This window comes from Pygocentrus nattereri, chromosome 9 (genome assembly GCF_015220715.1).
Source record: "Pygocentrus nattereri isolate fPygNat1 chromosome 9, fPygNat1.pri, whole genome shotgun sequence".
Taxonomy (NCBI): Eukaryota; Metazoa; Chordata; class Actinopteri; order Characiformes; family Serrasalmidae; genus Pygocentrus; species Pygocentrus nattereri.
The window spans coordinates 25,891,606-25,904,157 of NC_051219.1; the positions used below are offsets into that span (position 1 = coordinate 25,891,606).

At 39.2% G+C, this 12,552-nt stretch overlaps 1 protein-coding gene across 1 annotated transcript; it reads right to left on the bottom strand.

The window, feature by feature from the left end:
- Positions 1-1,653: 1,653 nt before the first annotated feature.
- kcnk15 (potassium channel, subfamily K, member 15) lies at positions 1,654-12,265 on the bottom strand. Its single transcript, XM_017698183.2, has 2 exons — positions 11,982-12,265; positions 1,654-10,048 (listed from the first exon to the last, which is right to left on the bottom strand). Exons 1-2 carry the CDS (start codon positions 12,262-12,264, stop codon positions 9,120-9,122), a joined length of 1,212 nt encoding a protein of 403 aa, XP_017553672.1. The 5' UTR covers position 12,265; the 3' UTR covers positions 1,654-9,119.
- Positions 12,266-12,552: the final 287 nt, after the last annotated feature.

Genomic DNA, 12,552 nt, shown 5'->3' on the forward strand with positions numbered 1-12,552 from the left:
AAAAAAACAAGAAATAGAAAGAGAAAAGGTAAAAAAAAATGAAAGTACAAAAGAAAAAAGATTGGAAGAGTGAACTAGAGAGAGAAAAGTGAAATAAAAAAGCAAGCGAGGAGGAGAGAAATAAAAGGAGAAAGAACAGTTAAAATGGAGTGAAAGACAGGAGAAAGAAGTTAAAGGTATAGAGAAAGAAAAAAAGATGAATTAGCCCCTACGAGAGAGCTGGAAACAGAGAAGAAGAAAAAAACGTGCAAGAAAGAAACGAGAAGTAAGGAGAAGGGACGAAGAAGAAGTGAACGAAAAAAGGAAGAGTGGACTAGGGAGAAAGCAAAAAGTAAAGAAGGAACAAAAAAGTGAGAGTAGGAGAGAAAGATCAAAGTAAAAGGGAGAGAAGACAGTAAAGGAATGAGACAGGAGAGAGAAGAGAAAGAAGTAGAAAGTGATATATATATGTGTGTGTGTGTGGGGGGGGGTAATGCATATTAAATGTACAGTCCACTCAGCAGTGATGGCAGGCAGGCTGCTGTACTGTACACTTAGATGTACAATTATATGATTTATTCAGGTGTTTAACTGCTCCATCAGGTATTCAGGCCTTATCCCTGATCTGCGAGCGCTACATGAGTCTCAGTCAGTGCTGTAGAAAAGAGCTGGAGGCTTCAGTAAGACAAGATCGTCCTCCTGTAAACGACGCGCTGCGTTTACTGATCATGACAGGCCGCTGTGTTTGAGTGAGAGGGTCTGAGACGCTTCCTCAAGGCTATTTCAGTCTCTGAACTCAGCAGAGGAAAAAATCTGAATCAGTGGTGTGAAAAGCAGCTGCAGCTCCACAACAAACACTCAAAACATACAGCATATATACTAACCAGGTCACTTATCAGGACAGTTATGCTTTATTCTGGTGGTCCACTGTAGCTTTTCTACACAAAAATATGTAGAGAAACAATCTGGTGAAATTTTATGTTGCTGTGCTGCACTGTATGAATGTAGTGCTCCTTAAAAACCAGTATAAACAGAACTGTGATCCAGCATTAGCTCCAAACATTCTGTTCTCTCCGTTCTGGCCAGATGTTAGAAGCCCTAAAATAGCGTTTACAAATCAACACTGTCTCATCCTGTTAATTCGAAACTACAGAAGTGCATTCCTGTTACTTAAAGGGGAGAAAAGATTTAGTTTTCTCTTTATATCTGCAGCTGCGTGTCAAAATACTGACTTATTTTCTCAAAATAGTGACTTATTATGTCAAAACAAAGACAATATTAAAATACTAAAATCTCAAACTAATTCCAAATTACTTGGACATAATTACTTGCTATCTTGAAATGTGATGACATTGTTTTATTTGGACATAACATCTCATACAAATAATGTAGTAATCCATCTTATAAAAATAATTCAGTATTTCAAGATAGTAAGTTAATATTTGGAGTAGTTAGATGTCTATTTCAAGAAAATAAGTCAATATTTTAAGTCAAGAAGTTATTTTAATGTAGTAAGTTAATATTTTAAGACAATAATTATTTCTGTATACTAAAATCAATATGTTGTGAAATTCATTAATTGCTTCAAGAAAATAAGTAATTATTTTTAAAATATTTAATCATTTTTTCAGATAGTCATTGTTTTGCCATGCTCCTGTCAGAGTCAGTGAAGGGAAAAAGGTGATTTTTTTTTCTCCTGTGTTTGGCAGGAATGAGCTTTCATAATAACGAACAGCATCAGCTTTATGATAAGAACCAGTTTTGGGTTTAGGTCTGAATTTGGGGATTTGGTTTAGGTTTTGGGTTGACATTAAAGAGGAATTGCACCAGTAATTCAAAATGTGCACAATTCAATCGTTGGGATGTAAATAAAGTCAGACGTCTGGTTCCTATCACCACTACTGTGAACAATTCGACTGTAAGTTTCTCTAAAAGAGAGCATTTCACACCAAACCACTCTGAATGACGCTGTTTTAATCATAACCATTAAATAATGCAGAGATCTTGATTAGTCCCCTACATTAGTGTAAAAGTAAGTGTTGAATGGTCAAATGGATATTAAGTTAAAGACAGTTAAAGATAAGGTGAACATCTGCAACGTCATCACACAATGGACCATCAAAATAAAGTGTTACATTGGCAAGCAGAGAAACAGCACAGACATGCAATTCTCAAACAAAAAGGGAATGATTCAATATTTTTGTGGAAACCTTGTCATATCTGCCGCCAAGCTAAACCTCCTCTTAACTGCCACCTGGGTCACCTTTAGTTCAGTGATAAGTTGGCAAGAAATCTGATTTACCCAGTTTTTCCTTTTGCCTCAAATGTAGTCGATCAGCCAAGACATGTTTGGTGTCTGAAGCTACGAGGCTAATGTAGCTAAAAAGTAACGTATGTTTAGTCTCCAGTAAGCATTGTGTTAACTGCATACCTAAATAATGCAATGTCTGCTGCAAATGATTAAATAATCTCAAATCATTTTCATCATCATCATCATCATTATCATTATCATCAAGGTGCGAAATACAGACCTCCTGTCTTTTAGCAGCACTGGGTGGCACTGTAGCAGACTAGCTCACCCAGTTGGTCATAGCCTAGCAACTGTAACTATGCCTGAGATACTTCTGAAAAACTTTACAATATGTCGTAGTATATTTGTAAAATCTGAAAATTAGCCCAATTTCTTAAGCAACTGGAAGGAAAAGTCAACTGTTACTCATTTCTCAAACCAAAGACCAAAGTAGATCTCAATTAATGTGTGGAAGAGTGTATTAACTAAAATAAGCTAAAATAGAGCATTTCCAGAATAACTGTAAAAACCAAACATTTTGTTGCCATTAAAGCATCAATGCCACTATGGCGAGTGAGTTAGCAGGCTGTAAACACTGAAGTAGCCAGCCAGCATGGGACCCCCCCAAATACTAAGGGGTTTTTCGCACACTGATCATCATCATGGTATTCTTTATTTAAGCTTGGGTTTACACGGATGGGGATCCTTATTTTAGATGTAGCCAAGTGCCAGAGAGAGAATGAGAAGAAAGACAACCAGTTTGGTTAAAACAACCAAAACCATTTAAGAAAACAGCCAAACATTTGCACCACTAGCTAAAAGCAGCATCGCCCAGCTCAGTAAACAGCCTGGTCTTAAGATGAATTAGTACATATTTGGCTAAAAGACCATTTCCAGGATACGTACAATGCGTAGGAATGAAATATAGTTCACTTTTCGTGGATATACATGTTCGTGGATATCAAGCTTGAGGGACTGGATGTGTAATAAATAGAGCTGCTTATGTGGTTTCAGGCTTTGTAACTAAAGAAGAAGAAACATCACTTTATGTGAACCTTGCTGCATAATATTCACATAACATTGACATAACCATGACAGTTGTCATATGCTCTTATAAGCTGTCATGACAGATTATGTCCAGTAATATAACAGATACAAAAGTCCCATTACTGTTAAGGCCACTGTATGACGAACGCACACGTAGCATCATCCAGCATGGACCAGCAACACTGGTCAACACCAAAACCAGTGTTTCTGATGCCGGTAAGCTGGTCAAAAAGCATAACCATGCTAGGTGACCAGCTAAAGCAGCACCAGACCAGCATGAACTAACTGATCTCTGCTGTTTTCATTAGCCTGTGTACTGTTTATCTAAAAGACTGGCTGCCTTTCTCCATGTAAGCACACTGCATGTGATCTACTGTTGCTTTCTGTGGTCTCCATATGTCTTTGATTGAATGTAATAATGGCAAAATGCTGAGAAATTGAAGCATGCTCCATTAAAAACAAAAGAATTTCAGAATAAGATTAGGTGCATCTGGTGGCCTTGAACTGTCATGGCAGATGTCATTGTTTGAGGTCATGATCACACATAGTAGAAATTAGCATGATGTAATCTGTCATGACATCAAACATTATGATACGTGTCCTGCAATTACTGTAATGGCTACACAACACTGAGTGTGCTATCATGCACTTAAAAATCCAATCATAATCAGATTTCAGCACTTTCAGATCAGATTAAGGCCTAGAAATCTGATTAAGGAGTTCACATCAGTGTATGTGAACTCTTACTCTGATTTCTTTCGTTTCGTTCAGTTTGCACATCTCCCAGAAACAGCAAGCAGAGTTTAACACAGCACCCACGAGATGCAACACACCACTGAAAATGACTACATGCTTGACAAAATGAAGTATTTAAATATTCTTCATCTCCTGTTTTCCGCTAAAATGAGGTTTATGTCACAACATATTCTATGATTTTTTTTTTGGTCAATTGCAAAGCAGAAAACTAATTACTGCCTGGCTCGTGTAGACCTGTAGTTTACCCATTATCTGATTATCCAAATACATGTAAACACGCTGAATGAATTTTTGACAAAATCTGATTTTCTGCAGTTATTGAGTATATGTAAACACACTCTCTGTTATGTGACTGAAAACAGTCTGTCATGCCAGCATATGACAGCATAGAACATCTAGTATGACCAAGACATGATTATGTCATTGTACATTTATTCTTCAGTGCAAGTTTGGACGCCCTATGTTCTGCATAATTTAATACACAATTACCGTTTATTTAACACAGTGGGGGAAAATACAACATAAAATGTGGCTTGTGCACAAGTTCTGGCATATTAAATGTAATAATAAAGTTTTTTTTTCAATAGGTTAAACTTAGCAAAAAATAGAAATTGTGCTTTAAACTTTGCAGAAAAATACTTGAGTATGTTTTCTGAAGAGGATGTGTAACTTTATTTGACTTCAACAATAAAATCATGTCATTTGACCAAAATTTTGTATTCAACTGTACAGTTTATATGTACAATGAGGCCTAACAGTGTTGCTGACTTTGTTATCTTTATGTGTCAGCATAAAAATCAGATGCAGGTACATGCTACGTCAGTACAGTACAGACATCTTTTGCAAATCGATAACTTCTTTTGAATATAGGGAACCAGGCATAGCTGGTTTACTTAAAATATATGGCATAGGAGGATTGCCTTCAGTAATTAACGCTTAGCTAGAAAGGAGTACAGAAAGAAGTCCAGCATGATTTCACATAAGAATAAAGTGATAGGCCCTTTTCACATTTCTGCATTTTTTCTACTGGAAGTTGTCATTGCTTGGTAATGTTGCTTCCACTAAAGCAATAACAATAACAATGATGACAAGCAGACCATGTTCAGCTCACTCAGGTGATTGAGTTTGAAACAAAAATAACCTTATCTCAGTTTCAGTGGTTTGTCAGCTGGCCATGAGCAGAAGAGAAACGAGCCTGTGCAGTTAACAAAGGAATAAACTTTGTCATACGGAGGAAAAAACCTCTCAGCATTTCAATGCTGCTTTCTAAAGTTAACGTGCAGTTCATGCTCTAAAGTTGCTGCTACAACCACTTTCAGAGGAACAGTTTTCATTTTCTCCCTCAAAAGCTGTCGGCATCTGAGAGAGCGAGGGCTTTGCAAGCAGATGTTCGTTCACTGTAGCAGGTGTTTGTGTAAAAGTGATACTACAGGGATGCCACAAACCATGATGACACTGTGTGCCTCCCCTCTTGCTTTTTGTTAACTACCTAGTTATTGTTAGCAAGCTGTTTCAACATCTCCAGTTACCAGCTCTAATCTAGTATTCTGGTTAAGGTCATTTTCACCCATCCATTGACAAAGCATTTACATCCTTTAATTAGTTTGGACTCACACATTGTTGTGTGTTTGGTTCTCCATCTGTTCTGGACACAACCTTGAGTTCCAATCTTGGCAACTATGACAAAAATAAAGTGAGCTGAAGTGATATGAACGCCCGGATTTCTCAGATTAATAATGGTCTGTAAAGCAATAGTGGAACTTGTTTTACCCAGCATTTACGCCATTCCCTTTCTTGTGAAAAGGGCCTATTAGACTAAAGGAAAGACAGCTCATTGTGATAGGTTGTGTGAGTGTAGCTATTGTATACAGTAGTTATTGTCATTTGTGTGCTATCAGGACAAATGTTTTCAGGTTGAACCCATACAGAATGTGCATTGTAGCAGCACAGGCAATTATCATCAATGACATTTAAGCATGAAACTCAGATGCAAGCATGTGCTACATCAGTATAAATCATCTCCATTTCCAGGACATGCTAATGCATGCAGAATTGATATTGGCTCCGAATGCTGCTGACAGCAGCCAGTGAAAAACCCTTCAGTTTTAGGGCCAAGAGCCATTCCTCTGGTGCAAATTTAATATCATCAAATGCCACCCTCATAAATATAAAACGAAAAGTTAGCAAAGTCTTTTTCACTCAGGCACTGAGTATCTCCATGTTACAGCCCCTTTTCTTTTGCGTCTCAGACAGCGCTAAGAAGGAGAATTAAAGGATTTTCATTTTCATTTTCACTTATCATTTTCATTTTCGCTTGAGAAATTAAGGGATCACTCTAAATAGAAATGTCTCCCAGTGGGATCATAATTGAGAGCTTATTATTTTCATGCAGACGTGATTGTCTTGTTTCGAGGCTTTCTCCCATCACATTCATTTGGCCATGCATTTGCATTTGCATGCAATTAAAAGATACAAAAACTCTTAAAACATCCAGCTAAACATGATCATGTGCCATTTTCTCATGTACAGTACAGGCATCTCTTGTAAATCAATCACTTCTTTCGAATATACAGAACCAGGCAGGGCTAGGCTTTCTAAAAATATATGGCGTAGGAGGATGATCTTTTGCCTTCAGTAATTAACGCTTAGCTAGAAAGGAGTACAGAAAGAAGTCCAACATGAATTCACAAAGGAATAAAGTGGAAATCGATTGGTTAGAACAAGGCCAGTCAAAAGCTGATCCCTTGGCATTGCCTAAAAAGGGTCTTTCACATTGAAAATAATAGGCTTGTTTGTAAAACAGCTCTCTTTTCCCTAATGGGGAAGACTGATGCCAATTTGGAGGTGCAGGTGTTTCCGGGTGATTCTGTTGCATAAAAAAAACACATTTAGCAAGAGTGTAATAGCTGTTATAATGTGGAGAACAGCATGATCTCCCGCAGGCATAAACTTAGAGAGCTGCTACGAAAAAAGCATTCTTGTGAAACTCTAGACCATGATGGGCTTATTTTGTGTTATTGTCTTAAAGTCCCAGAGAAAGCAGAGTAAAATCTTAAAAGTGCTTGTACGATACTAACTTTGAATCATACATTAAACATTCAGCAAAGTGTGGATGAAAAAAATGGCACTGCTTAAAAACTCCTGATCCTACTTGTCTGGGTAGTATCTGGGTGTGACTTAATATTCTAATGCTTGATCATATGCCTTAACCCAACACAGTGAAGCATAACTCAACACAACTTTGCAAGCGTGCAGAAACATATTCAACATATTCATTCAGGTCCATAAATAATTGGACATTGACAAAGTTATTGACATTGTAGATATCTTTAGCAATATTGGGATTACATAATAAATATGAGCTCAAAATACAGACTTTCTACTTTCATTTAAGAGTATTTACATACATTGTAGGAATTACAACTATTTTCATACATAGCTTCTCATTTTTAAGGCCTTAAAAGTAACTGGACATTTGGTTGCTCGCCTGTTCCATGGCCAGGTGTGTGTTATTCCCTCATTATCTGCCCCAAAGTGAGCAGATATATAGTCTACAGCCTAAGCCATCTTCAGGAGCAATCAAAAACATTAGGTGTGGCCAATTATTTGGTACATTCTTAAAAAGAAGGAACACACACTTGGCCACACTGGCCGGATCAAGAACACCCTCTAGGAGGTCAGCACATCTGTGTCAGTTAACAATCAAGAGAAGACTTCACCAGAGTGAATACAGAGGGTTTGCTACAAGATGTAAACCAAAAACAGGAAGCCAAAAAACATTTACAAAAGCCTGTACAGTTCTGGAACAACATCTTATAAACAGATGAGTCAAAGAATAACGTACCAGAATGATGGAAATAGAATAGCATGAAGAAAGGAAGGAATCATCTGTGAAGCATGATGGAGGTAGTGTTATGGCACGGGCATGTATGGCTACCAATGAAACTGATTACTTTGTATCTACTGAAAATGTGACTGCTGACAGGATGAATTCTGAAGTGTATAGACCTCTATTATCTATTCAGACTCAGCCAAATGCTTCAAAACTCATTGGAGAGCACTTCACAGTACAGATGGAAAATTAATCGAACCATGCTGTGAAAGCAACCCAAGACTATTTAAGGCAAAGTAGTGGAATGTCCTGCAATGACCAAGTTAATCTTCTGACCTCAGTCTCAATCAAGCAGGCAACTGATCAGAAGCCAGCTAAGACAGTAAAAGCCTGGCAGAGCATCACCAGGTAAGAAACCGAGTATCTATGGATTCCAGACTCCAGGCAATCATTGACTACAAAGGATCTGCAATCAAGTTTTTAAAAAATGACAAATGTATGATTGTTCAGTTACTTCTGAGCCCCCTAAAATGAGAGGCTGTGTATGAAAATGGTTGTAATTCCAGCGTTGTTCAACTGAATTGGATGCAAATATTCAATTAATATCAAATATAAGCTGACAGGCTGCATTTTGAGCTCATATTTATGACTTAATATTAACCCCAACATGCTGTGACAGACAGCAAAAATACCTTTTATGGAGACTACTGTGTCTGCTAACTAAAAACAACCATCTTTTATACAGAAGGTATGGTTCTTATTCAGTTTACTGCTGGAAGTACATCCAGGAAATGGCTGGGTGGCTGAATAAACAAACAGTGGGAGATGAGGTAGCTTGACAGCTCAGTTATGTGTGCTAGGTTGGCTTTCGCTTGGTTGTTAGCTTGTTAGAATTTCAGTGACCATTTATTTGTCACTGGTATGTTATTTATAGGACAAGCAAGACCTACCTAAAAAGGTAACATGGGCTTAGATTCCCTGGGACTTTAAGGTTTGACATTTGCTTATAGAAATAGAAGAATTACCCTCATGGGGTGATTAATGTATAACCTGTTCACAAATATCCCAGCAAGTTTTAGATTGTCTTGGAAAGACCTTTGTTGTATATCATTGTCTATTTTGTTTTGTGTGCTACAAAAATAGATGTGTTTAATATCCACCATCCAACCTGTGCAAATACTGTCTTAAAATGAAGCCTGCTTAAAATGAGGCAAGTTACACGGACTTCCTCCGTAAGCGGGGGAATTCTCTAAAGCTGTGCCCAGGAGAAAGATTGCTACCTGGGGAAGAAAGCCCAGTGTTGTCTCTGATCAGGGAATCCCCATGGATTCTGTAAGAAATGGAGTTGTAGTAGACTGATTTGATGTGGCAGCTGGGATGCTCATGTTGGGATGGGATGATGCTGTTGCTCAAGCCAAGGCGGTAGCAAACGTAGGAGCAGAAGGAACTTAAGCAAGATTGCTCATGGGATGGGCTTGAAGGAAGCCGTGGCAGGGTCGGACGGGAGTATCTTTCATCTGCTGGGGATGGAATTAGGTTGGTACAGCTAGTGCCTTCCTCCATTGGCAGAAAGAGGGTACTATGGCTGTGCCTGTCTCTTCCATCAGCTAGGAATCCCAGGTTCTGACATCTCTTCATTGAAGCCCTTTCTTGAGCATCCCTTCTCTCATCTTCGCTATTCATTGTCAGGAATCGCAGCACCACCAAGTTGAGGAAGGCCCCAATCACCGTCAACCCGACCAGGATGTACATGAAGCTGAAGACCACGTAGGGTGTCTTCTCCTGAAGGTCCTCGTTCTTCTGTAATGCCACAAAGTCTCCAAAGCCAATTGTAGTCAAGGTGATGAAGCAATAGTAGTAGGCATGGAAGAAGGTCCAACCTTCAAAGTGGGAAAAGGCAGCCGCTCCTACACAAAGTGTCCCCAAGCAAGACAGGAAGCCGATCAGTACCATGTTCTCCATGGATACTTCCGTCCGCCGGAAGCCCAGGCACTGCTTGGCTCGGTGGAGGAGGAACCGGACAAAAGTGTTCATTCTTTCACCCAGGCTCTGGAACATAACCAGGGTCAGAGGGATGCCCAGGACAGCATAAAACATGCAGAAGACTTTGCCAGCATCAGTTCCTGGAGCAGCATGGCCATAACCTGCAATGAAGAAAGACCACAGTCAGACAATTGATGTATATCCTCACCGTCCTCTTTTTTAGAAACCCCTACCTTGTAGTGCCACCTTGCTGGTGCATAGTTAGACACTGTTGATTCACAGAAACCTAAGCAACACCTCTGTGTCTGATACATTCATATGAACACAACATACACTACCATGTCAGTGTCACTGCTGTGCTGAGAATACACCACCGTCCAAATAATATCTGGACAACAGCACTCCTGTAGTCAGAAACTGTCCAATAATGAATGATGAGGAGGAGGACTGATAAACTGCAGCAGCAAATATGCTACAGTCTGTAACCGTATGCCTACATAGTGGAGCTATAAGGTAGGTGTTTCTAATAAAGTGGCCAGTTAGTGGAAGTACATGGTGTTTCTAATAAAGTGGCTAGTGTGTGGAATTACAAGGTAGATGTTTCTAATAGTTGGCCAGTGAGTGGTAGCACCAAGAAGGTGTTTCTAATAAAGTGTCCAGTTAGTGGAAGAAGAAGGTAGGTGTTTCCAATAAAGTATCCAGATAGTGGAAGTCAACGACCCTGAGGGGGAAGCGGCTTGGATGGATGGATAGTGGAAGTTAAATGAAGGTGTTTCTAATAAAGTGGTAGATATATGTAATAATATATGTAATATTTGTCCTTTTGACACAAATTAAGAATATTTTAAAAGTATCTAACTTATTATTAGATATTTATTTACCTGTTTTGAATTATTTTATGTAGTCAACTTGCCTTAAGAATAGTAGTTAAGAATATAATGATGCTTGTTTACAGCATTTATTTCAACACACAAGCAAAGAGAGATAATAATTACATAAAATATGAATATATATTTCAAAAGACATAAAATATACATAGTCCTTTATCCTCAAGCATTTTTCTGCATTAAAAAAATGCACTCCAATCGTATTTTACTGTCAGTTTACATATGAAAATGTTGACTTTTAATCTTACCAAACTTACAAATAAATTTTTTTCAGCTAATGTAAACAAAGAAAAACTATATTCAAACACAATCAAATATTTAGTCACCATGTTGTGCACTGTATATGCATAGAATACCGAATACAGATTTTACAAACAGTTTTGTGCATAATTTGCACAAATGTCAGTTTAAACATTTTTATTAAATATATTCATATTCTATAATGCCATGCACCGCAGTTCTACATTAATCTCACCAACAGAAACAACAACTCCACTGAAAAACTCTGTGTGATTAAATCATACATCAAGATGTAAACAAAGTCAGTGGTGGTGATAGGAACCAGATGTCGACCTCTAAAAGCTTCCTCTCAGAAAATTAGTACATTAAATTAATTTGAATATGCTGAGAAAATTTTGGCTTAAAACACATTTTAAGACCTTTTAAAGGTGGAAGGCTACATGCAGGTTGCTGTTAGGAAAAACAGACCCTAAAGAAAACTTTTCCACTGTTTTCCCATCATCAACATTCCATGTAAAAGCTGGGAAGACATGTGTAGGTTCACTGGTGGATTTATATAGTAAATAAAATGTCTATATTTGTGTTGAAGTCATGGTGAGCCCTGGTTCCTAGGACAACCACTGTACAGAAATCTGAAATATTTCAACCCAAACCGCTCTAGTTACTGAATTATGCAGAAATTTCGAAAAACTGGTGGAATTTCCCTATAAACTGATTCTTGCCTGTGGTGGTGTTGCTATTAAACTGGACTGTGAGTGATGCTGGTGCGACAGCCTGGATGGCAGCATCATCTGTCAGCACTCAAGCCGGAATGATGTTTCTAATAAAGTGGCCACGCTGGTGCAGCAGACCGGCAGCAGACCGGCTGGTGAAGCGTGTGCAGACCTGTGGCTCAGCAACTTCTACAATATGAAGGAATCTACTCCTTCTGTCCACTATGGACGTCAGTGAAAGGACCCAAACTTGCCTATGGTGGTGATGACGGTGATGGCGAAGTAGAAGGAGCCGGCGAATTTCCACTGGCGGCCGGCACGGTGGGGTTCCGCCTGCAGCACCACCCGCTCAATCTCGCGGTAATCCTCCTCGCTGAAGCGGTACTGGCGCTTCATCTCGCCACGCTTCTGCTCCAGCATGCGCTTCCTCTCACTCTCCGTCTCACTCTCCAGCGCGTCGAAGACGGCGGCGCCCACCAGCAGGTAGGAGAGCATGCAGAGGATCAGAGAGAGCGTCCGCACCGTCTGCTTCTGCATCGCACACTGAACACTCGCTGTCATAACCAGAGAGAGAGAGAGAGAGAGAGAGAGAGAGAGAGAGAGAGAAGGGGGAGGGAGAGAGAGAGAGAGAGAGAGAGAGAGAGAGGAAGATGGAATGGGAGGGTGAAAAGAGAGAGAAAGAGACAATGAGGAGGTAGAGAAAGAGAGAATGAGGGAGAGAGAAGCAAAGGAGAGACAAAGAAAGGCAAAACGAACGAGAGGGCAAAAAGAGAGAACATGAGAAGGGAGAGAGGGAGAGAAAGAGAGAGTGAGTGGGAAAAAGGA

Bases quoted from the DNA above. Each gene is read 5' to 3' on its own strand.
- kcnk15 (XM_017698183.2), bottom strand. From the start codon at position 12,264: ATGCAGAAGCAGACGGTGCGGACGCTCTCTCTGATCCTCTGCATGCTC. The intron at 10,049-11,981 runs GCAAGTTTGGGT...TCTTCATTGCAG, and splicing joins CACCGTCATCACCACCATAG to GTTATGGCCATGCTGCTCCA.